This window comes from Tachypleus tridentatus, chromosome 2 (assembly GCF_004210375.1).
Source record: "Tachypleus tridentatus isolate NWPU-2018 chromosome 2, ASM421037v1, whole genome shotgun sequence".
Taxonomy (NCBI): Eukaryota; Metazoa; Arthropoda; class Merostomata; order Xiphosura; family Limulidae; genus Tachypleus; species Tachypleus tridentatus.
The window spans coordinates 138,603,123-138,630,184 of record NC_134826.1 but is presented as its reverse complement, the minus strand read 5'-3'; the positions used below and the strand labels follow the sequence as shown (position 1 = coordinate 138,630,184).

At 33.0% G+C, this 27,062-nt stretch overlaps 1 protein-coding gene across 3 annotated transcripts in view; it reads left to right on the top strand.

Annotated features, from left to right (window-relative positions):
* The window catches only part of LOC143245222 (ras and EF-hand domain-containing protein-like), a 71,677-nt gene that overhangs the window by 2,920 nt on the left and 41,695 nt on the right, over nucleotides 1-27,062 (top strand). For all 3 annotated transcript variants that reach the window (XM_076491335.1, XM_076491336.1, XM_076491337.1), the window contains exons 2-7: nucleotides 8,845-9,272; nucleotides 15,847-15,996; nucleotides 18,593-18,683; nucleotides 19,090-19,185; nucleotides 21,989-22,191; nucleotides 24,578-24,646. In XM_076491335.1, coding sequence (XP_076347450.1) covers nucleotides 8,899-9,272; nucleotides 15,847-15,996; nucleotides 18,593-18,683; nucleotides 19,090-19,185; nucleotides 21,989-22,191; nucleotides 24,578-24,646 — 983 coding nt within the window. In that variant the 5' untranslated portion in view covers nucleotides 8,845-8,898. The remainder of the gene's footprint in view (nucleotides 1-8,844; nucleotides 9,273-15,846; nucleotides 15,997-18,592; nucleotides 18,684-19,089; nucleotides 19,186-21,988; nucleotides 22,192-24,577; nucleotides 24,647-27,062) is intronic.

Sequence of the window (27,062 nt, the reverse complement as noted above, 5' to 3'; positions counted from 1 at the left end):
ATTACCTCTGACTTACAGACAGATACTTGTAACATCGTTATAATAACAAATTACCTCTGACTTACAGACAGATACTTGTAACATCGTTATAATAACAAATTACCTCTGACTTACAGACAGATACTTGTAACATCGTTATAATAACAAATTACCTCTGACTTACAGACAGATACTTGTAACATCGTTATAATAACAAATTACCTCTGACTTACAGACAGATACTTGTAACATCGTTATAATAACAAATTACCTCTGACTTACAGACAGATACTTGTAACATCGTTATAATAACAAATTACCTCTGACTTACAGACAAATACTTGTAACATCGTTATAATAACAAATTACCTCTAACTTACAGACAGATACTTGTAACATCGTTATAATAACAAATTACCTCTGACTTACAGACAGATACTTGTAACATCGTTATAATAACAAATTACCTCTGACTTACAAACAGATACTTGTAACATCGTTATAATAACAAATTACCTCTGACTTACAGACAGATACTTGTAACATCGTTATAATAACAAATTACCTCTGACTTACAGACAGACACTTGTAACATCGTTATAATAACAAATTACCTCTGACTTACAGACAGACACTTGTAACATCGTTATAATAACAAATTACCTCTGACTTACAGACAGATACTTGTAACATCGTTATAATAACAAATTACCTCTGACTTACAGACAGACACTTGTAACATCGTTATAATAACAAATTACCTCTGACTTACAGACAGATACTTGTAACATCGTTATAATAACAAATTACCTCTGACTTACAGACAGATTGTACTTGTAACATCGTTATAATAACAAATTACCTCTGACTTACAGACAGATACTTGTAACATCGTTATAATAACAAATTACCTCTGACTTACAGACAGATACTTGTAACATCGTTATAATAACAAATTACCTCTGACTTACAGACAGATACTTGTAACATCGTTATAATAACAAATTACCTCTGACTTACAGACAGATACTTGTAACATCGTTATAATAACAAATTACCTCTGACTTACAGACAGATACTTGTAACATCGTTATAATAACAAATTACCTCTGACTTACAGACAGATACTTGTAACATCGTTATAATAACAAATTACCTCTGACTTACAGACAGATACTTGTAACATCGTTATAATAACAAATTACCTCTGACTTACAGACAGATACTTGTAACATCGTTATAATAACAAATTACCTCTGACTTACAGACAGATACTTGTAACATCGTTATAATAACAAATTACCTCTGACTTACAGACAGATACTTGTAACATCGTTATAATAACAAATTACCTCTGACTTACAGACAGATACTTGTAACATCGTTATAATAACAAATTACCTCTGACTTACAGACAGATACTTGTAACATCGTTATAATAACAAATTACCTCTGACTTACAGACAGATACTTGTAACATCGTTATAATAACAAATTACCTCTGACTTACAGACAGATACTTGTAACATCGTTATAATAACAAATTACCTCTGACTTACAGACAGATACTTGTAACATCGTTATAATAACAAATTACCTCTGACTTACAGACAGATACTTGTAACATCGTTATAATAACAAATTACCTCTGACTTACAGACAGATACTTGTAACATCGTTATAATAACAAATTACCTCTGACTTACAGACAGATACTTACCTCTGACTTACAGTAAACATCGTTATAATAACAAATTACCTCTGACTTACAGACAGATACTTGTAACATCGTTATAATAACAAATTACCTCTGACTTACAGACAGATACTTGTAACATCGTTATAATAACAAATTACCTCTGACTTACAGACAGATACTTGTAACATCGTTATAATAACAAATTACCTCTGACTTACAGACAGATACTTGTAACATCGTTATAATAACAAATTACCTCTGACTTACAGACAGATACTTGTAACATCGTTATAATAACAAATTACCTCTGACTTACAGACAGACACTTGTAACATCGTTATAATAACAAATTACCTCTGACTTACAGACAGACACTTGTAACATCGTTATAATAACAAATTACCTCTGACTTACAGACAGACACTTGTAACATCGTTATAATAACAAATTACCTCTGACTTACAGACAGATACTTGTAACATCGTTATAATAACAAATTACCTCTGACTTACAGACAGACTCTTGTAACATCGTTATAATAACAAATTACCTCTGTCTTACAGACAGATACTTGTAACATCGTTATAATAACAAATTACCTCTGACTTACAGACAGATACTTGTAACATCGTTATAATAACAAATTACCTCTGACTTACAGACAGATACTTGTAACATCGTTATAATAACAAATTACCTCTGACTTACAGACAGATACTTGTAACATCGTTATAATAACAAATTACCTCTGACTTACAGACAGATACTTGTAACATCGTTATAATAACAAATTACCTCTGACTTACAGACAGATACTTGTAACATCGTTATAATAACAAATTACCTCTGACTTACAGACAGATACTTGTAACATCGTTATAATAACAAATTACCTCTGACTTACAGACAGATACTTGTAACATCGTTATAATAACAAATTACCTCTGACTTACAGACAGATACTTGTAACATCGTTATAATAACAAATTACCTCTGACTTACAGACAGATACTTGTAACATCGTTATAATAACAAATTACCTCTGACTTACAGACAGATACTTGTAACATCGTTATAATAACAAATTACCTCTGACTTACAGACAGATACTTGTAACATCGTTATAATAACAAATTACCTCTGACTTACAGACAGATACTTGTAACATCGTTATAATAACAAACTACCTCTGACTTACAGACAGATACTTGTAACATCGTTATAATAACAAATTACCTCTGACTTACAGACAGATACTTGTAACATCGTTATAATAACAAACTACCTCTGACTTACAGACAGATACTTGTAACATCGTTATAATAACAAATTACCTCTGACTTACAGACAGATACTTGTAACATCGTTATAATAACAAACTACCTCTGACTTACAGACAGATACTTGTAACATCGTTATAATAACAAACTACCTCTGACTTACAGACAGATACTTGTAACATCGTTATAATAACAAACTACCTCTGACTTACAGACAGATACTTGTAACATCGTTATAATAACAAATTACCTCTGACTTACAGACAGATACTTGTAACATCGTTATAATAACAAATTACCTCTGACTTACAGACAGATACTTGTAACATCGTTATAATAACAAATTACCTCTGACTTACAGACAGATACTTGTAACATAATAACAAATACCTCTGACTTACAGACAGATACTTGTAACATCGTTATAATAACAAATTACCTCTGACTTACAGACAGATACTTGTAACATCGTTATAATAACAAATTACCTCTGACTTACAGACAGATACTTGTAACATCGTTATAATAACAAATTACCTCTGACTTACAGACAGATACTTGTAACATCGTTATAATAACAAATTACCTCTGACTTACAGACAGATACTTGTAACATCGTTATAATAACAAATTACCTCTGACTTACAGACAGATACTTGTAACATCGTTATAATAACAAATTACCTCTGACTTACAGACAGATACTTGTAACATCGTTATAATAACAAATTACCTCTGACTTACAGACAGATACTTGTAACATCGTTATAATAACAAATTACCTCTGACTTACAGACAGATACTTGTAACATCGTTATAATAACAAATTACCTCTGACTTACAGACAGATACTTGTAACATCGTTATAATAACAAACTACCTCTGACTTACAGACAGATACTTGTAACATCGTTATAATAACAAATTACCTCTGACTTACAGACAGATACTTGTAACATCGTTATAATAACAAATTACCTCTGACTTACAGACAGATACTTGTAACATCGTTATAATAACAAACTACCTCTGACTTACAGACAGATACTTGTAACATCGTTATAATAACAAACTACCTCTGACTTACAGACAGATACTTGTAACATCGTTATAATAACAAACTACCTCTGACTTACAGACAGATACTTGTAACATCGTTATAATAACAAATTACCTCTGACTTACAGACAGATACTTGTAACATCGTTATAACAAACTACCTCTGACTTACAGACAGACACTTGTAACATCGTTATAACAAACTACCTCTGACTTACAGACAGATACTTGTAACATCGTTATAATAACAAACTACCTCTGACTTACAGACAGATACTTGTAACATCGTTATAATAACAAACTACCTCTGACTTACAGACAGATACTTGTAACATCGTTATAATAACAAATTACCTCTGACTTACAGACAGATACTTGTAACATCGTTATAATAACAAACTACCTCTGACTTACAGACAGATACTTGTAACATCGTTATAATAACAAACTACCTCTGACTTACAGACAGATACTTGTAACATCGTTATAATAACAAACTACCTCTGACTTACAGACAGATACTTGTAACATCGTTATAATAACAAACTACCTCTGACTTACAGACAGATACTTGTAACATCGTTATAATAACAAATTACCTCTGACTTACAGACAGATACTTGTAACATCGTTATAATAACAAATTACCTCTGACTTACAGACAGATACTTGTAACATCGTTATAATAACAAACTACCTCTGACTTACAGACAGATACTTGTAACATCGTTATAATAACAAATTACCTCTGACTTACAGACAGATACTTGTAACATCGTTATAATAACAAATTACCTCTGACTTACAGACAGATACTTGTAACATCGTTATAATAACAAATTACCTCTGACTTACAGACAGATACTTGTAACATCGTTATAATAACAAATTACCTCTGACTTACAGACAGATACTTGTAACATCGTTATAATAACAAATTACCTCTGACTTACAGACAGATACTTGTAACATCGTTATAATAACAAATTACCTCTGACTTACAGACAGATACTTGTAACATCGTTATAATAACAAATTACCTCTGACTTACAGACAGATACTTGTAACATCGTTATAATAACAAATTACCTCTGACTTACAGACAGATACTTGTAACATCGTTATAATAACAAATTACCTCTGACTTACAGACAGATACTTGTAACATCGTTATAATAACAAATTACCTCTGACTTACAGACAGATACTTGTAACATCGTTATAATAACAAATTACCTCTGACTTACAGACAGATACTTGTAACATCGTTATAATAACAAATTACCTCTGACTTACAGACAGATACTTGTAACATCGTTATAATAACAAATTACCTCTGACTTACAGACAGATACTTGTAACATCGTTATAATAACAAACTACCTCTGACTTACAGACAGATACTTGTAACATCGTTATAATAACAAACTACCTCTGACTTACAGACAGATACTTGTAACATCGTTATAATAACAAACTACCTCTGACTTACAGACAGATACTTGTAACATCGTTATAATAACAAATTACCTCTGACTTACAGACAGATACTTGTAACATCGTTATAACAAACTACCTCTGACACAGACAGACACTTGTAACATCGTTATAACAAACTACCTCTGACTTACAGACAGATACTTGTAACATCGTTATAATAACAAACTACCTCTGACTTACAGACAGATACTTGTAACATCGTTATAATAACAAACTACCTCTGACTTACAGACAGATACTTGTAACATCGTTATAATAACAAATTACCTCTGACTTACAGACAGATACTTGTAACATCGTTATAACAAACTACCTCTGACTTACAGACAGATACTTGTAACATCGTTATAACAAACTACCTCTGACTTACAGACAGATACTTGTAACATCGTTATAATAACAAACTACCTCTGACTTACAGACACAGATACTTGTAACATCGTTATAATACCTCTGACTTACAGACAGATACTTGTAACATCGTTATAATAACAAATTACCTCTGACTTACAGACAGATACTTGTAACATCGTTATAATAACAAACTACCTCTGACTTACAGACAGATACTTGTAACATCGTTATAATAACAAACTACCTCTGACTTACAGACAGATACTTGTAACATCGTTATAATAACAAACTACCTCTGACTTACAGACAGATACTTGTAACATCGTTATAATAACAAATTACCTCTGACTTACAGACAGATACTTGTAACATCGTTATAACAAACTACCTCTGACTTACAGACAGATACTTGTAACATCGTTATAATAACAAACTACCTCTGACTTACAGACAGATACTTGTAACATCGTTATAATAACAAACTACCCTTCACTTACATAAACTTGTAACATTACTAAATACTCATCATTTTAGAACTAAACGCCAGTTTTATTAGTTTGCAGTTTTCTAACACCAGCGGATTATTAAATGTTAGCAAAACTTCATAATCAATATGTAATGTGTTCAGTAATAAGTTTAAGGGCTTATTAGGCTAAAATCTGAGGTTTGACTCTTGTAGAGAGAAGAGTACATATAAACATATTGTGTAGCTTTACGTCAACAAACAAAACAGATGTCAACATACGGATGACCAGAATATGTTCTGTACAAAAATAAGTTAAACCCATGTAAACAACACATACTGATTTTACTGAGATAAACTAGGTCATAACAGTAATCACTAAGCTAGTTCAGGTTACTTGTAAAGTAATCCGACAGTAACCACTAAACTAGTCTAGATTACTTATAAAGTAATCCGACAGTAATCACTAAGCTATTTATGATTACATATAAAGTAACCCGACAGTAATCACTAAGCTATTTATGATTACATATAAAGTAACCCGACAGAAACCACTAAACTAGTTTAAGTTATTTGTAAAGTAATCCGACAGTAACCACTAAACTTGTCTAGGTTATTTGTAAAGTAATCCGTCAGTAACCACTAAATTAGTTTTAGGATATTTGCAATCCTCAAGTGAAACCTGACGTTTGGGAAGTCGCAGCTAGAAATGCCATTGTTTTTGATAACTTATCGCAGTAGACTGCTATTATTTTTAGGCACAAGATTCTTAGCACTCCCATAATGTATATCACTTATTCACTTTCTGCGGTAACCAAACATAGTATTTCAAATTGTTCATTCTTGTTACAACCGTTCAACTTATCTGACTTAGACAAAATATGATAATCACACGTGACATATTTTTGTTTTTTGAGTACAAAATTGTTGAATTAATCATTTTACCTTTTCCAAAATAATCCAAACTTTGACGGCCTGTAGTGATATTTTCCTACTAAATCAAACCAAACTAAAAATGATATAACTTTTAGTGACTTTTGAAAAGGCATAAATTTTGTTTTTCCTTGTATAATTCTTTTTTTATAACGGACAATAGATATTAATAACATATTAGATCTTTATATTTATAGCTTCTAAAGTATATTAGATTTATAAATTATGAAACATATTGGAGCTCTATATTATATATTTTAAAACGTATTAAATCTATATGTCTGTACCTTATAAAACATGTTATATCTATGCATTTATATCTTATAAAACATATGAGATCTCTAAATTTATATATTATAAAATGCATTAAGTCTACATATTTGTAAAACATATATGATCTATATATTTATATCTTATAAAACATTTATGGTCTATGTATTTATATCTTATAAAACATATTAGATCTATGTATTTGCATCTTATGAAACATATTAGATTTCTATATTTACATATTATAAAACGTATTAAATCTTTATATCTTATGAAACGTATTAGATCTAGGTACTTATATCTTATAAAACATATTGGATCTATGTACTTATATCTTATAAAACATATCAGATCTATGTACTTATATCTTATAAAACATATTAAATCTATGTACTTATATCTTATAAAACATATCAGATCTATGTACTTATATCTTATAAAACATATTGGATCTATGTACTTATACCTTATAAAACATATTAGATCTATGTACTTATATCTTATAAAACATATTGGATCTATTTACTTATATCTTATAAAACATATTAGATCTATGTACTTATATCTTATAAAACATATTAAATCTATGTACTTATATCTTATAAAACATATTGGATCTATGTACTTATACCTTATAAAACATATTGGATCTATGTACTTATACCTTATAAAACATATTAGATCTATGTACTTATATCTTATAAAACATATTAGATCTATGTACTTATATCTTATAAAACATATTGGATCTATTTACTTATATCTTATAAAACATATTAGATCTATGTACTTATATCTTATAAAACATATTAGATCTATGTACTTATATCTTATAAAACATATTGGATCTATTTACTTATATCTTATAAAACATATTAGATCTATGTACTTATATCTTATAAAACATATTAGATCTATGTACTTATATCTTATAAAAAATATTGGATCTATTTACTTATATCTTATAAAACATATTAGATCTATGTACTTATATCTTATAAAACATATTGGATCTATTTACTTGTATCTTATAAGTGTTAAGAATAAAGCATTATTACGTATAACGTCCGCTGAAATAAACTTATGTTTTGATAAGATAACTTTATACAACGTGAAGATAGATTGAATTAATCATGGTAAGATAACGTTACATAACATAAATAATCATTTCATGTTAAAATCAAACTCTTGTGTGTTATCTCTGTTATCGATTGTTTTCATAGAAACAGCCCCAGTTTGATATTTAATAACATTTCAATGTTTACCCTGAAGTATAGAGCTTATAAAATCATCCCGTTTTTTTATAGAATTAAAACGTAAGTATGGACATTCCAAGTTCGATTCTCTTCCCATGACGTAAAATGGCCTCTGCCGAACTAGAGAACCTGTTTAAAGCTTGTGACACCAGAGGGACAGGCTATTTAGGCCAAGAGGAGCTGCGAGATTTGTGTGCTAAGTTTGGAATCAGCACCCAAGATGCCGATGCTATATTCGAAGACCTGGATCACGACGGAGATGGAAAAATCAATTTTGAAGACTTTTCCAAAGGCTTTACTGATTTTCTCACACTTTCCTCAACACCGCCCAGAAAGGAAATAGTTCTCGCAAACCCGATTCAAAAACAACCATTCGACTCTTACTCGGGTTCTTGTCTCGACGACGAAAAGAAACAAGTGGTATTTCAGGCCTGGCAGAACTTGACGAATGAGCTTGGGAAAGCTGGAAATCTTATCAGGTCAGTTGATCAAATTCAGATGATCTGTATAGAGTAATTATTATTAGCCATAAGGTGTTGTCACTCGCTGAGACAGCGGTAAGTCTTCGGATTTATAACGCTTAAAATCAGAGGTTCGATTCCTCTCTGTGGACACAGCAGGTAGCCAGATGTGGCTTTCTTATAAGAAAACATACACCATAAGGTGTTAAAAATTAGCATTGTTACAACACGAATTGGAAGGAAAATGATGTAATACAGTTAGTTAAAAATAGGTCAAAGGCAGACAGTTATTTGACTAAATGATTTATAATAATATGTATAGACATTTAAGTAAAATTATTACCAGCGTCACTGTGATATTATATTTCATCAGTACCTCGAACTGTGAAATTTATTGAAATGTTTGTTTGTTTGTTTTGTTTGGATTTCGCGAAAAGCCACACGAGGGCTGTCTGCGCTAACCGTCCCTAATTTAGCAGTGTAAAGGCTAGAGTGAAGGTAACTAGTCATCACTACCCACCGCCAACTCGTGGACTATCTCTTTTATCAACGAATAGTGGGATTGACCGTAACTTATAACGCCCACACGGCTGAAAGGGCGAGCATGTTTGATGTGACGGGGATTCGAACCTATTGAAATGGTTCGTATAATGGTCTCACGTTAAACGTTTACTGAAAGCTATTTTTTTATTGGATGAGTTTCTGTAATTTTGTTTCTAGATGTTGATAAGGCTTTCTAAAATGGCTGTTTAGTGTTAGTTTAAAATTGATTAAGTTGTAGTTATTATTGACTAAACTTTGGTATTTTGGATTATGAGTTAGCTGCATTGTCCGTACGTTACAACTTTTCAATACTTTTACTTCCTGTTTGTTGGCATTGCATGATCAGGTGGTTAAGGCACTCGACTCGTAATCTGAGGGTCGCGGGTTCGAATTCCCGTCACACCAAACATGCTCGCCCTTTCAGCCGTGGGGGCGTTATAATGTGACGGTCAATCCCACTATTCGTTGGTAATAGAGTAGCCCAAGAATTGGCAGTTGGTGGTGATGACTAGCTGCCTTCCCTCTAGTCTCACACTGCTAAATTAGGGACAGTTAGCGTAGATAGCTCTCGAGTAGCTTTGTGCGAAATTCAGAAACAAAACCTCTGTGATACTTAAGCATCTACAATGTTTATAGAGCCTGGTCAGTGTGTCCTACTGTACTATCTATGGAAGACGGCCAGTGTGTCCAGTAACATCTGTACAGGATGACCTGTGTGTCCGGTTGTAATATCTTTCTAAAATAACCAATTTCTTTAGGCAGGTAGTTGTCAAGTTGTAATATTTAAAGAAGGTAGACAATGTATCTGGTGGTGATATCTCTTTAAGGTAGGCAATTGTCCGGTTATAATACCAATAAAAGATATTCATAATTTTCAGTACAATCTGCACAAGATTACCAGACCATCCGGCTGTGATATCTATTTAAGGTAACAACGGTGTAATTGTGGCCGTTAACCCGAAATAACGTATTCGGTTCGTTGTTTTCTTTCCCACAACAGGAATTTCTGAACGTGATCGTAACATAAGTAAAATAACAATAAAAACAATACAACAAATATTATTCTATCAAAATATGTTGTATGAATTATACAAGTTAGTAGTTGATATATATATATATATTTCTTTTTGTATGTATTCACTGATGCCACATCTGATACTGGGAGTCACTTTTTTTTATTCATATAATAACCACTCACACGTTAGCTTTCTGTTTGGAAAACATATACTTCTAGGTAAACTGTTGATCAGTTATTGTTGACACAGCTGAGTTTAGTATCACGTGATATGTGTACAGGTGCCTTAGATTGAATGTGTACTCATTTATACAGGATTCTGATTGTTTAAACTGGCGAGAACAGGAATTCATGGTGAAGTTTTAGTTCATTAGAAATGATAGCACACGATCTCATATTTTGAATAACCTTACTTTGGAAACATATACTGTTAGAACATTTTTTAACCAGAAATGGTATTTACTCAACACGGGCTAGGCCTAATCATCTTTGCTGTTCTGATATGTGACTATTTTTATCAGGTGTTTGGATGACGTAAAAACGTTTTCAGTGTCAGGAGTGAATCGATAACCTTCACGTGCCACAAAATGGTTACTAACAGTGCCAGCTACATCACTGAATTGATGTCGTCCTGCAGGTGTTTGATATTAAATTATTAATGACATCATGATACTGACTCAAGGACTTATATCTTAAAGACAAAATACAGGCAAAACCAACATTGCTACCAATCTGCTTTCTCAAACATCTCGGTTAACTTTCACGAGGTTGAACTAAAATGTATTATCTTCAGTACTGCTCCAAACCCTCCTACCCCCACATAAATGTATTATCTTCAGTACTGATTCAAACCCTCCTACCCCCACATAAATGTATTATCTTCAGTACTGATCCAAACCCTCCTACCCCCACATAAATGTATTATCTTCAGTATTGATCCAAACCCTCCTACCCTCCACATAAATGTATTATCTTCAGTACTGATCCAAACCCTCCTACCCCCACATAAATGTATTATCTTCAGTACTGATCCAAACCCTCCTACCCCCACATAAATGTATTATCTTCAGTACTGATCCAAACCCTCCTCCCCCCACATAAATGTATTATCTTCAGTACTGATTCAAACCCTCCTCCCCCACATAAATGTATTATCTTCAGTACTGATTCAAACCTCCTACCCCCACATAAATGTATTATCTTCAGTACTGATCCAAACCCTCCTACCCCCACATAAATGTATTATCTTCAGTACTGATCTAAATTCTTTTACCCCCCACATAAATGTATTGTATTCAGTACTGATCCAAACCCTCTTACCCCCCACATAAATGTATTATCTTCAGTACTGATCCAAACCCTCCTACCCCCCACGTACACACACCCGTGACTTAGCGATAAGTCTGTGAAGTTGGAGCTGAAAATCCAATTTCGATACTAGTAATGAGCAGAGCACAGATAGCCCATTGTGTAACTTTAAGTTTATAAAACAACAATAAAAACGATTTCAGAAATTTGTTTAAAATTACAAGTTTAACGCATTAGCGTAAAGACAGTCTACAGAAGTCCTGTCATTCACGTAGCATTAGGACAGGAATTTGAATAAGTTGAAAGTTGAATTGAAATGTGTGAAGAAAGCAAGTTAAGGGATCGTGCTTTAATGTATTTACGCACATAACTTCACAGAATATTGTGGTCATTGTAGTTTTATATCATACCCATTTTTGTCTCGTTAGGCATTTTATAAAACAAAATTATGAGTAGTAAATATATGACAGTTTAACAACTTAAACATTCAAAACCATATAGCTATTATAAAGGTTGAACAAAAAAGTTTAAGAGAGTTAGTTATCAGCTATTTATTTTTAGCAGTTACCAGCAATCAGCGACTTTTGTAGTAATACTTGCTGTTAAAAAGTAGTGCTTCAATAGATCCGTCTTGTCCCTGGTAGTACGCTTCAATAGATCCGTCTTGTCCCTGGTTGTACGCTTCAATAGATCCGTCATGTCCCTGGTAGTACGCTTCAATAGATCCGTCTTGTCCCTGGTAGTACGCTTCAATAGGTCCGTCTTGTCCCTGGTTGTACACTTCAATAGATCCGTCTTGTCCCTGGTAGTACGCTTCAATAGGTCCGTCTTGTCCCTGGTTGTACGCTTCAATAGATCCGTCTTGTCCCTGGTAGTACGCTTCAATAGATCCGTCTTGTCCCTGGTAGTACGCTTCAATAGATCCGTCTTGTCCCTGGTAGTACTCTTCAATAGATCCGTCTTGTCCCTGGTAGTACGCTTCAATAGATCCGTCTTGTCCCTGGTAGTGCGCTTCAATAGATCCGTCTTGTCCCTGGTAGTACTCTTCAATAGATCCGTCTTGTCCCTGGTAGTACGCTTCAATAGATCCGTCTTGTCCCTGGTAGTACGCTTCAATAGATCCGTCTTGTCCCTGGTAGTACTCTTCAATAGATCCGTCTTGTCCCTGGTTGTACTGCTATAAGAGAAAAACACACACACACGTGGATCCATTTTATTAAATTCAAGTTTTCTTTCAGAATTTTTTTCTATTTTTTTTTTACCACGAGATACTCTTCCAAAATGTTCTCATCTACAATCATATTAAAAAATAGTAGCAGTTTCCTCGTTGGAGGTTATTTTAAAATAATTTGGCAACGGGTTATTTTTTCTTTTGTTTAGTTGAATGTGTTCAGGGCGTGTGTAGGTACGAAATACGTCATCATTTCAAGTGTCGTTAACAATGTACTGCAGAGAACGTTCAAACTATAAGAAAATTAAAACACCAGAAGAAAAACAACTTCATTATCCTCACACCTTTTATTCGTGTGGATATTCTTCCCAATAAAAAAAATTAGTAATATTTGTTTTTTGCCTCCTAGAAGCAGGTTCGAATCCCCGTCACACCAAACATGCTCGCCCTTTTAGTCATAGGGGGCATTATAAAGTCACGGTCAATCCCACTATTCGTTGGTTAAAGAGTAGCCTGACAGTTGGCAGTGGGTGGTGATGAATAGCTGTCTTCCCTCCAGTTTTACACTACTAAATTAGGGACGGCTAGCACAGATAGCCCTCGTGTAGTTTTGCGTGAAATTCGAAACAAAACAAACAATCCTTCTAGGACTGTTGTAAGCAACGCCTTCTCGGAGCTAACTGATCCATTATTATCAGCTGATAAAACTTAAAATACTTTATAGCTTTGTTGGCTATAAAAATTAAACAAGTGCCAGAAAACTTACGTTTTCCATTGAAGTAGAGGTTTTATTTTATTTTTTAAACTTATCACTCTTATCACAGCTGGTCATTTCAAACTAAATATTATTGTAGAACTATCCATTCGAAATTATAAAAGTTGTCACTGTTTCGTCAAAAGTCATAGACATCAATTTCCTATACAATTTACAAGATTAATAAATGCATTCTATCAGAAACTAGGGTTAATTATTTGATTACTCTCTCAAAGACAATAACTACCGAAATCGACAGCTAGCTATGAACTTTTCGTAGACCAGTTATCAGCAGAAATTATTACAATTCGTAGCTGGCCATGAAGTTATGGACTTGGACTTTAAAGAAAATTCGAATACTTAATAAAACAAATAGTAATATGTATTTGAAAACTAACGTAACTGCTGTATTAATTATTGAAATACATGAACAATACTAAACAAAAAATAAAATAAATGCTGTCATGGCGCGGACATCTTTTCCAGGTTCATAATGTGTGGTTATAATTAATTATAGTAACAACTACTTGTTATAATGTTATGAAAGCAGAAGAGTCCGTTCGCACTGTAACAATTTTTTCTGTGGTAAATGTGTTACATAAATAGTGTTCCGACCAATATCGTGTTTATTGTACCTCAGTCAGCCTAGATGAACGTTGACAATGGATATGGTGAATATAGTGTAGATGAAATACTACCATTATACCCTTTTCTAATTCTTGAAAAACCCCAATATAGTAGATATAGAATGTAGTGTTTAAAATGGCATAGGTCTGACAATACTGTCTTATAGTAAACATAATGAGAAAAGGAAATTAGTTATTTTTGTAGTTAAACACAAAGCTATAAAAATAGATATCTGTGATCTGACCTCTACGGGTATCGAAACCTGGTTTCTAGCGTTATAATTATACAGACATACCACTGTGACAAGGGGCACTTAGTTGGCTGTATTCGTGTTCTTCAATTTTAAGTACGTTATTGCGCAAACTTTCTTATAGTAATTATAGATTTAAAATATATCACAAATCAGGTGTTATATTAATTATAGAGTTAACATATATCACCAATCAGGTGTTGTAGTAATTATAGATTTAACATATATCACCAATCAGATGTTGTAGTAAATTATAGATTTAACATATATCACCAATCAGGTGTTATAGTAATTATAGATTTAATATATATCACCAATCAGGTGTTATAGTAATTATAGATTTAATATATATCACCAATCAGGTATTATAGTGATTACAGATTTAATATGTATCACCAAAGAGGTGTTATAGTAATTACAGATTTAATATATATCACCAATCAGGTGTTATAGTAATTACAGATTTAATATATATCACCAATCAGGTGTTATAGTAATTATAGATTTAATATATATTACCAATCAAGTGTTTAGATGGATCTTTTTAGTAATTTTCCTTTCTTTACCTTTCTTGATTATATAGTTTTATTTTGCAATCTTATAGTTTTTACTTGCTCATTTTATATTCAATGAAATTGTAGAAACATCCCTTCATAGAACAGCTGTTAGTTTCGGAAATTGTAATAACATTAAAATTCGAGTTTGATTCGTGTGGTGGGCATGCGCAGATGCATCATTGTACAGCTTTGCTCTTTACAACAAGCAAAAAATAGATAAAAATGTTGCATTGGCGGATTTATTGTCGATTATTTAAAATTAAAGGAATTATTCAGTGGATAAAATGTAAATAAAAATAAAATGTTTTACTTGGTCTCTGGGTTTGAATTACAACTTCACTTCTTTTGTTGTTGTTTTTTTCTTTAGCGAAGAGAAGCTTCTAGATTTGTATAAGGTGCTTCAGAGCTCTGAGCGTCCACATCTAGTTTCATATTTTGAAACAGTTATTGGCGATTTGCTTGAAAACGTCAGAAACCTTCAGAAAGAAAATGAGCAACTGGAAAGTTCTTGGAAAAGGTAAACGTTAATACCTTGAACTTTAGTTGTTAGGAGCACTCTTGGAAAAGGTAAACATTGATACGTTAAGCTTTAGTTGTTAGGAGCACTCTTGGAAAAGGTAAACATTGATACGTTAAGCTTTAGTTGTTAGGAGCACTCTTGGAAAAGGTAAACTTTGATACGTTATACTTTAGTTGTTAGGAGCACTCTTGGAAAAGATAAACTTTGATACGTTAAACTTTAGTTGTTAGGAGCACTCTTGGAAAAGGTAAACTTTGATACGTTAAGCTTTAGTTGTTAGGAGCACTCTTGGAAAAGGTAAACATTGATACATTAAACTTTAGTTGTTAGGAGCACTCTTGGAAAAGGTAAACTTTGATACGTTAAACTTTAGTTGTTAGGAGCACTCATTTTGATATTGTTTTGTCCAAGACTGAGTGTTTAGCTCAAACACTTTGTTGAGTTTAAAGTAAAGTGACTTAATCGACCTTCTGAGTTGAAGGTGAAACTGTAACCCTTTCATCTTGTCAAATTGGAGTGAAACATTGGCTCAGTTAGCCTACTATAACCCTTTCATCTTGTCAAATTGGAGTGAAACATTGGCTCAGTTAGCCTATATAACCCTTTTATCTTGTCAAATTGGAGTGAAACATTGGCTCAGTTAGCCTACTATAACCCGTTCATCTTGTCAAAATGGAGTGAAACATTGGCTCAGTTAGCCTACTATAGCCCGTTCATCTTGTCAAAATGGAGTGAAACATTGGCTCAGTTAGCCTACTATAACCCGTTCATCTTGTCAAAATGGAGTGAAACATTGGCTCAGTTAGCCTACTGTAACCCGTTTATCTTGTCAAATTGAAGTGAAACATTGGCTCAGTTAGCCTACTATAACCCGTTCATCTTGTCAAAATGGAGTGAAACATTGGCTCAGTTAGCCTACTGAATCGAATGAAATATCAGTTCGACTGGTACGCTGAATTTAAGTGACGATGACCCTATACACTCCTGTCTAAAGTGGGATTATAAAATGACTCAGTCAGACCGCTAATTTGGATAAAACAGTAACCTATATCGACCTCTGTATTGGGGTGAAATGTGACATGCTGAGTTCAAGAAAAACCACGGCTCAAATTAGCTTGTTAAGTAGGGCTAAACAGTGACATTTAGCCACAAGTTTCATCAAAGGAAAGTTAATGTTGGAAATCCATTCATCTTTTGTTAACGGAAATAAACACAGGTCTAATTAATACTACAACTGTAGAGGTTATTGATAGTTTTAATTCAAGATTAATCATAGCCTTTCTCTTAAAAACTCAATGTTGAAGTTTTAAATTCGTTTACAAGGCCACGTGCTTTTCCAGATAAGTCATAAACAACTGTGAGGGTTTGATTATCTAAAAACATGTATTCAATAATGTATCATAGAAGAGTTGTTGAGTTTAATCACAGTGGATTCAGTTTTCTGCTCATTTTAGTCACGAAACTACATCAGTTTTCTTTATCCGAACAAAATTTCATGTTTTTACAATCACTTGAATAATAATAACATTGTGTAGAAATCGCTTACTTGGAAAGATTGATACCCTAAGAAAATTTCGAATTTAAGTAATGTTTCATCAGTGTTGAAATGTGATGTGTTCAAATATCCAACAGCAAATATTTTGTTTCTTTATTCAAACGCATGTTGTTGACTGACCTCTGCCTACTAAGTTTAAAAGGATAGTCATGACTGAGTTACTCTGAAACGAGATACAATATATACGTGGGAGTCGATTTATCGAGTCAAGGTAACCTTTGAAATAGAAATATATTTATATATTTCATGAGTTACTGCTGTTGTCAATCAAAATAGTCAAGAATTATCCCGATAAACAATACTCACAACAAAAGCAGTAACAGAGAAGTGACTGGCATGTCATCTTCACGCTTACCACGACCGAAATCTTGTGACAAGGCTTCGTGATAAGTCCTTCAGATAATTCATGTTTGAATAAGCTTCCAGTTATGAAGAAACTCACTTTTTGTAATTAATGTTTGTTCGAGTTTTACGTTTATCGGAACAATATTCTCCAGTTATATTATTATAATAAACAGTGTGGTTGACGTACGATCACCTGTGAATATGGATTTTTATTTGACGTATTGACTGGGTTTGTTGGATACATTTAGCCATCTGGAAAACCATAAGTTGAGAAATTGTTTATGTGTAAGGTTAAGACACAGTTTCGATAATAAGTTGAGTAAATTTAAAGTAATTCTCGTTACTTGTTATAAACTAAACATGTATTTATTTAAGTCAGTAGACATATATATATGTCTTTTAATCATATCCATACATATAACTTGTGTCATGTCTATTCGAGTCACCATACTTATACGTTTTTATAAAGTCTCTCATAGAAACTACATTTGATATTAAACTGTTAAATATGGAAATATTACATTTCAAATTGTATTTTGATATGATTCTCACCACCGACCTATATGTAAGTTTGTGTATGTTTTGTCTCTTCCAAGAATAAAATTCAAAATATCAATTAACTGTTTTGGAGATGTCAAATGTCCACTGACTGATTACAACAAATATGTCACACATGGAAATATCACTCTTTAGGGAGAAGAAAGAACACGAGAAACATCTTCACAGATTGGAAGAAGAACTGGATAGTCACATGAAAGACGTGGAGTTACGAGTAAAAAAACAAGTAAGACTTACGTGTGATACTCGAGTCTGAGTTTAGGTAGAGAGAGAAAAATGTTTATTCTTCAGAGGTAATCGTCATGACTCAAGACTGTTATTTGTTCTAAGGACTCTTTGTATAACTGATAATGATATGAAAATATTTCCGTCAATAAAGGTTAACATGAACCTAAGTTTTACAAATAAGAAAGACTTAGTTATTTTGTCGTCTGGAGTTGAGTTACAGAAATTAAATTCTAAATATTCAACTTTTTCTACCGAGTCTTCTTTAAGTACGTTTGACTGACGTCAAAACTAACTATTTTCTGACATGAATAATTATATTGTACAGCTGAGAAAACTATTCGCTAAACCCACTCTGATATGCGTGTGTGAGATCTTCCAAATCTCAGATGAGTTCTTTGTTTTAGGCCCAAGATGAGATAGAAGCTGAACGTCGTTCTTTGAAACTTAAGATGGACGCCGAGATGGATGAACTTCAAGAACATTTGACTTTATTTGAAAAGGTAACTTTTTTTTTTTTCGTACACGAACAAATTTGCACAATGAGAGCTCTTAAAGGAGGCAGAATTAGTCACGGATGGCTTATTGAGATGGCGGGTTTCCTTACCATGGCTTTCAAATTATGAACAACACAGCGTGTAACTAAAAACAGTTAGTGTCTCTAATACAAAAGGACACAAAGGGATCGTTTGGCTCTTCAAAGCTATCCTTGCACACCAACTATTGGGACTGTTCATTCCCAAATCCAGTCATAATGCTGGACTAGTCTCTCTTTTTTCCAAATCTGTGTCCTCTCGGCTTATTATCTTTAATATTTATATATATAGAGAGACATGCCCGATAGCCTTTTGAGCTTAAGTAACATCACCTATAACCCTTGTTTTCTTAAGAAGAAAGATGTTAACCTACTTGTGTAATATAACCCATTCGTTCCTGGTTGCAATCTGGTAGTTCTTCTTTGAACCCTCTATAATAATTCATTATTCTTTCGTAAATAAGGATACTAAAGCAATACAAGGTATCTCAAGTGAAGCCTAGCTAGTAATTTGTATAAAGAGATAATTATCTTCCGTGACTTCTAAGCAACATGTCTATAAATTCTAAAAAAACAACAACAGTTTTTGCTTTACTATTAGCAACAGAAAACTGCTTTTATAACTTGAGTAGCTTATCCGCCATTACGTCAAGATCCTTTTCATCAGTCACGCTACTGAGTGAGTCCACTTCCATATTACTCTGTTACCCATCTAATCACACGTTATTTATGAAATGTTCGACCAACTTACCAGCTGATACAAATCATTGTAAAACATGTTAGTACAGCTAGAAATACCAATGTTTTAATGTAAACACAGAAAACTTTGTGAATATACTCATGGTGTTCTGCTAATTTCATTAACGAAAATTAAAAAGTAAAGGTCCGAGCACTCCATTAGTTACAAGAGTCCAGTTTGACTGACCAGAGATAATTATCACCCTCTGCTTTTTCCTATTCAATGTACAATTCAGCAAATACACAATATTTCTGCCCTTCATATAAGGTCCTCGAACCAACACAATGGATTAGTAACTTAAAACTTATCTTTGGTGAATCTTTGTTAGCCTTGTTTATTACAAATAATAAAGACTTGTTACTGTATAATGTTTCGGTACGAAACTTAAAATATATTTCTTAATGTGTCTTATAACATGAGTCATGTATCCCAATAGACCTACATCATTTTTATAACCTGACACATATCCAAACAGACCTATATTGTGTTATATAACTTGACACATGTGTTCCAATAGGCATATATTACGTTATATAACTTGACACATGTGTTCCAATAGGCAGATATTACGTTATATAACTTGACACGTGTTCCAATAGGCATATATTACGTTATATAACTTGACACGTGTATCCCAGTAGACTCATAATGTGTTATATAACTTGACACATGTATCCCAACAGGTTTATATTGTGCTATACAACTTGACGCATGTGTCCCAGTAGACCTCTGTTGTGTTATATAACTTGACACATGTATCCCAATTGACCTATATTGTGTTTTATATAGTTTGACTCATTCGTTCCAATAGACTTATATTGTATTTTATAACTTGACACGTGTATCCGAATAGGCCAATACTGTGTTATATAACTTGACACATGTATCCCAATTGAACTATATTGTGTTATATAACTTGACACATGTGTTCAAATAGACTTAATTAACTGGATTAAATGTATCAGGTACTATATTATGTTTATTAAACTTATATAAATATTTATTTACTTTTAATATTTATCCATCTATTTTTTGCTCAGGTTTAGCTATTATTATTATTATAAAAGATTTTATGTGTAGAAGTATTTTTATGTGTTTATGTCCAGTCTGGGTTTTGGTATCGTACAGATCTACTGATTACCTGACTGGCAAATGTTCGGTTGTATTATAATTAGTAACCTATAGCAGAAGCTATCAACACTTTTAATGGGGTGTATCACAAGACCTCAGTCACTTTGGCTTAGGAACGCTCATCTAAGAATCTTATAGAAGATATAAATAATAAATTAAAACTCCCAACGCTCAGTTCTTTGAATATAAAACACACACACAAGAACTCAAGTATAAACACGTCTTATTGTTATATTTATAGTGATTAATAAAATTATCTCCGAAACTACTGCTTCTGTACAGAATATTTATGTATATGTGAAAACCTTCCTTGAAGCCGGAACTTCTATTTTAGCGAACATTGGATTACTGCAAACAATCTCTGTGTAACCTCTGTTTCAGAGAACATTGGATTACTGTAAACAATCTCTGTGTATCCTCTGATTTAGAGAACATGGGATTACTGTAAACAATCTCTGTGTAACCTCTGTTTCAGAGAACATTGGACTACTGTAAACAATCTCTGTGTAACCTCTGTTTTAGCGAACATGGCATTACTGTAAACAATCTCTGTGTAACCTCTGTTTTAGAGAACATGGGATTACTGTAAACAATCTCTGTGTAACCTCTGTTTCAGAGAACATTGGACTACTGTAAACAATCTCTGTGTAACCTCTGTTTCAGAGAACATGGGATTACTGTAAACAATATCTGTGTAACCTCTGTTTCAGAGAACATTGGATTACTGTAAACAATCTCTGTGTAACCTCTGTTTCAGAGAACATTGGACTACTGTAAACAATCTCTGTGTAACCTCTGTTTTAGCGAACATGACATTACTGTAAACAATCTCTATGTAACCTCTGTTTCAGAGAGCATTGGATTACTGTAAACAAACAATCTCTGTAAAATTGTTTATCAGGTTGATTCGTGGCTGAAGTCCAGTCAAGACACTACTAAAAATGGTCGCCTCTCAGAAGTCCTAACAAAGCTTGAAGATGCTGTTCAGGAAAATCGACAGTTACGAATATCCTTGATGGATGCACAGACTTGCGTGGCCTTGATGAGAAGCGAGCTTGCTCAAGTGAGGAGTCAATATGAGGAAAAATACCGAGAATTAGAAAGGTAGAAAATAAACTTAATGATACCAATAACACACATACACATATATTTACAACTCACAGAGAAACTTCCAGATTGTTCATTGGAGCAATTCGTTTTACTTTCCATTTCAACTTGAAAAACAATGCTCAAAATTTTACATTCTTTATACAACCAGGCGCGAATAGCTTTCTCAACCAAATATTTTCACCTTCTATGTTGATATGCTCTAAACATACACGTGTCGTGTTTATATGTATGCGCACGAAATTTGTTGTATGTTAAAACCACAGGGTGTTCGGAAAGTCACTGTGCACTTATATTTTAATTAACAGACAAGTTTCAATATAGAATACAGGAGTTAAATATGAATGACAATTACAAACAATGCTGAAAGTGACCCCCGTTGGCATCAATACAGGCCTGGATCCTTCTTATTTTGTTTCTAAACACCGCTATCAGTTGCTGGCTTGAAATAGACTGAATAAAATATGATTACAAAACTGCTCAGTGACTTTCCGAACACCATGTACTATAGTTGTGATGGGATTACCTTTAACAAGCTGCCAAAGTAAGGTTACAATAAACTATACTTATAATACGATATTAGTATTATAGATACGGTGAACATAATGTGATTGAAATATCAGGAGTTTCGCTGTAAGTTATCTTTCACGTGAAAAATATTTTTTAAATGTAAAAATATCATGTATTTTTATTTACTGCTCTTCAGTAACTCAGCGGTAAATCTGAAGACTTATTACGCCGAAATCCGGGTTTTGATACCCGTGGTTAGTACGGTATATATAGCCCATTATGTAGCTTTGGGCCTAACAATAAAATAAATAAGCTTTTGTGTTCGAATGTTTCCTCGCAGCTAAATCAAGTTCAGAGATACACTGGAACCACCGGTCTTAACAAACACCTCCATCAAGTCTTCAATCTAAATATCATAAGATAGTATACAGTAATTTTTCACACGTTATTAGAGTTTCTGATTGTTTAAAACATAATAACTAAGTAGTTGATTAGTAAAATTTACTTCTGTCTGTCGGGCTGCTAGTGTTCTACGGCAGTGTCAGGCGCCTGCCCTGTAGGTGTCGCTTGCTGGCACCCATCAGCCTTGCTTATGAAAATACTAGAAATCTGTGTGGATTCTGTAGAAAATCTACCATCGATCATACAATTTCTTAATTTGACTATACTCTCTAACTCTGAGTTTTCGATTTTTAAAATTCATAAAATAACAATTGTTCGGCTAAAGCTGACATGAAAACCCAAACCGCTACTGGGTAAATATCCACGAATGTGCTTTGACCGACACCATTGAACCCCATTTTCACAGTATAACAGTTGAAGAACGGTAAAATATAAGGAGAAGAGAACTTCAAGTTATAGTAAAGAACAAAGTGTTAAGCTTATAAAAATATTAATTCTACTTCCAACTATTTGGTTTTGCTTTATTTTGTTTGTTTGTCTGTTTGAAATTAAGAACAAATCTACACAATGAGCTATAATGTTGTGCCAACCACGGGTATCAAATCCCGGGTTTTAAGGTATAAGTCCACAAAGTTGCCTCTGAGTCACTGTGGGACTTGCTTCGTTTCACAACTTTCGATTGTTATAGGCCCGGCATGGCCAGGTGGGTTAAGGCGTTCGACTCGTAATCTAGAGGTCGCGAATTCGAATCCCCGTCGCACCAAACGTATTCGCCCTTTCAGCCGTGGGGGCATTATAATGTGACGGTCAATCCAACTATTCGTTGGTAAAAGAGTAGCCCAAGAGTTGGCGGTGGGTGGTGATGACTAGCTGCCTTCTCTCTAGTCTTACACTGCCAAATTAGGAACGGATAGCGCAGATAGCCTTACGTTTTGTATACCTCATTTGCAATAAGTCTTAGTTTCTAACTTCACAGCCGGTGACCCTCAGGTCACCACAACTTAGTTTCTAATCTCACAGCCAGTAGCCCTCATATCACCACAACCTAGTTCCTAATATCACAGCCAGTGGTCCTCAGATCACCACAACTGAGTTTCTAATCTCAGAGCCAGTGACTCTCAGGGTACCACAACTTAGGTTTTAATGTTACAGCCGGTGGTTCTAGGTCATCACAACCTAGTTTCTAATTTCACAGCCAGTAGCCCTTAAGCCACCACAACTTAATTTTTAATCACACACCCACAGTGGCCCTCAGGCCACCAGAATTTAGTTTTTAATGTTACAGACAGTGGCCCGCAGGCCACCACAACATCGAACAGTGTGGTTGACTTTACAAACTAAAATGAAATATGCTGCTTCCTAAACCACATCTAAAGTGGTATAATATATTCCAGATAATAAATGACTTTCGTTCTTTCTGAATGGCTGTATCTTACAGAAGTTCTTATGTCGCTATACGTTTCACTTACAGCGAAAAGAGGCGAAACTTGGAAGTTTTGCGTGAATATGAGCATCTCAACAGACAACTCCGCCTGTTACAGTGAGTACAACAACAGATTGTATCGTTTAAGAAGTCTTGAGTTGATAGCTTATAAGACATCATGGTTTAGTTTCGTATCTGATGAGATACATTAGTTTTGTAGCGTCTTGCAAGATCCATTCGTTAAGGGTGAGAACTTATGAGATATTTGACTCGGTATGATATCTTGTGAGATAACACTGTGGTGTCTGGTTCGAGACGTTGATTGAGTGTCGTATCACATAAAACATGTAGCATATTGTTGAATACACTGGCTGAGCGTAATAGTTGGTAAATTATATAATTGATTATGGCATATTGTAAGATAGATTGGCTAAATGTGATAACATGTAAAATATATGAATAAGTGTGGTATATTGTAGGATAGATTGACTGATGTGATAACATGTAAAATATATGAATAATTGTGGTATATTGTAGGATAGATTGACTGATGTGATAACATGTAAAATATATGAATAAGTGTGGTATATTGTTGGATAGATTGACTGATGTGATAACATGTAAAATATATGATTAAGTGTTGTATATTGTAGGATAGATTGACTGATGTGATAACATGTAAAATATATGATTAAGTGTGGTATATTGTAGGATAGATTGACTGATGTGATAACATGTAAAATATATGAATAATTGTGGTATATTGTTGGATAGATTGACTGATGTGATAACATGTAAAATATATGAATAATTGTGGTATACTGTAGGATAGATTGACTGATGTGATAACATGTAAAATATATGAATAAGTGTGGTATATTGTAGGATAGATTGACTGATGTGATAACATGTAAAATATATGATTAAGTGTGGTATATTGTTGGATAGATTGACTGATGTGATAACATGTAAAATATATGAATAAGTGTGGTATATTGTAGGATAGATTGACTGATGTGATAACATGTAAAATATATGAATAATTGTGGTATATTGTAGGATAGATTGACTGATGTGATAACATGTAAAATATATGAATAAGTGTGGTATATTGTAGGATAGATTGACTGATGTGATAACATGTAAAATATATGAATAATTGTGGTATATTGTAGGATAGATTGACTGATGTGATAACATGTAAAATATATGAATAAGTGTGGTATATTGTAGGATAGATTGACTGATGTGATAACATGTAAAATATATGATTAAGTGTGGTATATTGTTGGATAGATTGACTGATGTGATAACATGTAAAATATATGAATAATTGTGGTATATTGTTGGATAGATTGACTGATGTGATAACATGTAAAATATATGATTAAGTGTGGTATATTGTAGGATAGATTGAGTGATGTGATAACATGTAAAATATATGATTAAGTGTGGTATATTGTAGGATAGATTGACTGATGTGATAACATGTAAAATATATGAATAATTGTGGTATATTGTAGGATAGATTGACTGATGTGATAACATGTAAAATATATGAATAAGTGTGGTATATTGTAGGATAGATTGAGTGATGTGATAACATGTAAAATATATGATTAAGTGTGGTATATTGTAGGATAGATTGACTGATGTGATAACATGTAAAATATATGAATAATTGTGGTATATTGTAGGATAGATTGACTGATGTGATAACATGTAAAATATATGAATAAGTGTGGTATATTGTAGGATAGATTGACTGATGTGATAACATGTAAAATATGTGATTCAGTGTGGTATATTGTTGGATAGATTGATTGATGTGATAACATGTAAAATATGTGATTAAGTGTGGTATATTGTTGGATAGATTGACTGATGTGATAACATGTAAAATATATGATTAAGTGTTGTATATTGTAGGATAGATTCACTGATGTGATAACATGTAAAATATATGATTAAGTGTGGTATATTGTTGCATATATTGATTGATGTGATAACATGTAAAATATATGATTAAGTCTGGTATATTGTTGGATAGATTGACTGATTTGATAACGTAAAATATATGATTATGTCTGGTATATTGTTGGATAGATTGACTGATGTGATAACGTAAAATATATGATTAAGTGTGGTATATTGTTGGATAGATTGACTGATGTGATAACATGTAAAATATATGAATAAGTGTGGTATATTGTAGGATAGATTGGCTGATGTGATAACATGTAAAATAAGTTAGTTATCACATTAGAAGTGACGTGATTCAGTTACTTGATGTCTCAACATTATTAAAACTATTCACTTTTGTTACTTTTCATAAGGTAAATAAAATAACTTGTACCTAACGTAAATATTAAAGGTTTATCACAGATAATGTAATATCGTATTTTTACCTGTTTTATATGACAGTTTGAATAATTGCTTACTTTAATATCAGTTTATTTTGATATCTATATCAAATCCTTCTTACACATTTCTTATATAACGTATTGTCGACACAAACGAATCTTTGTGTGTG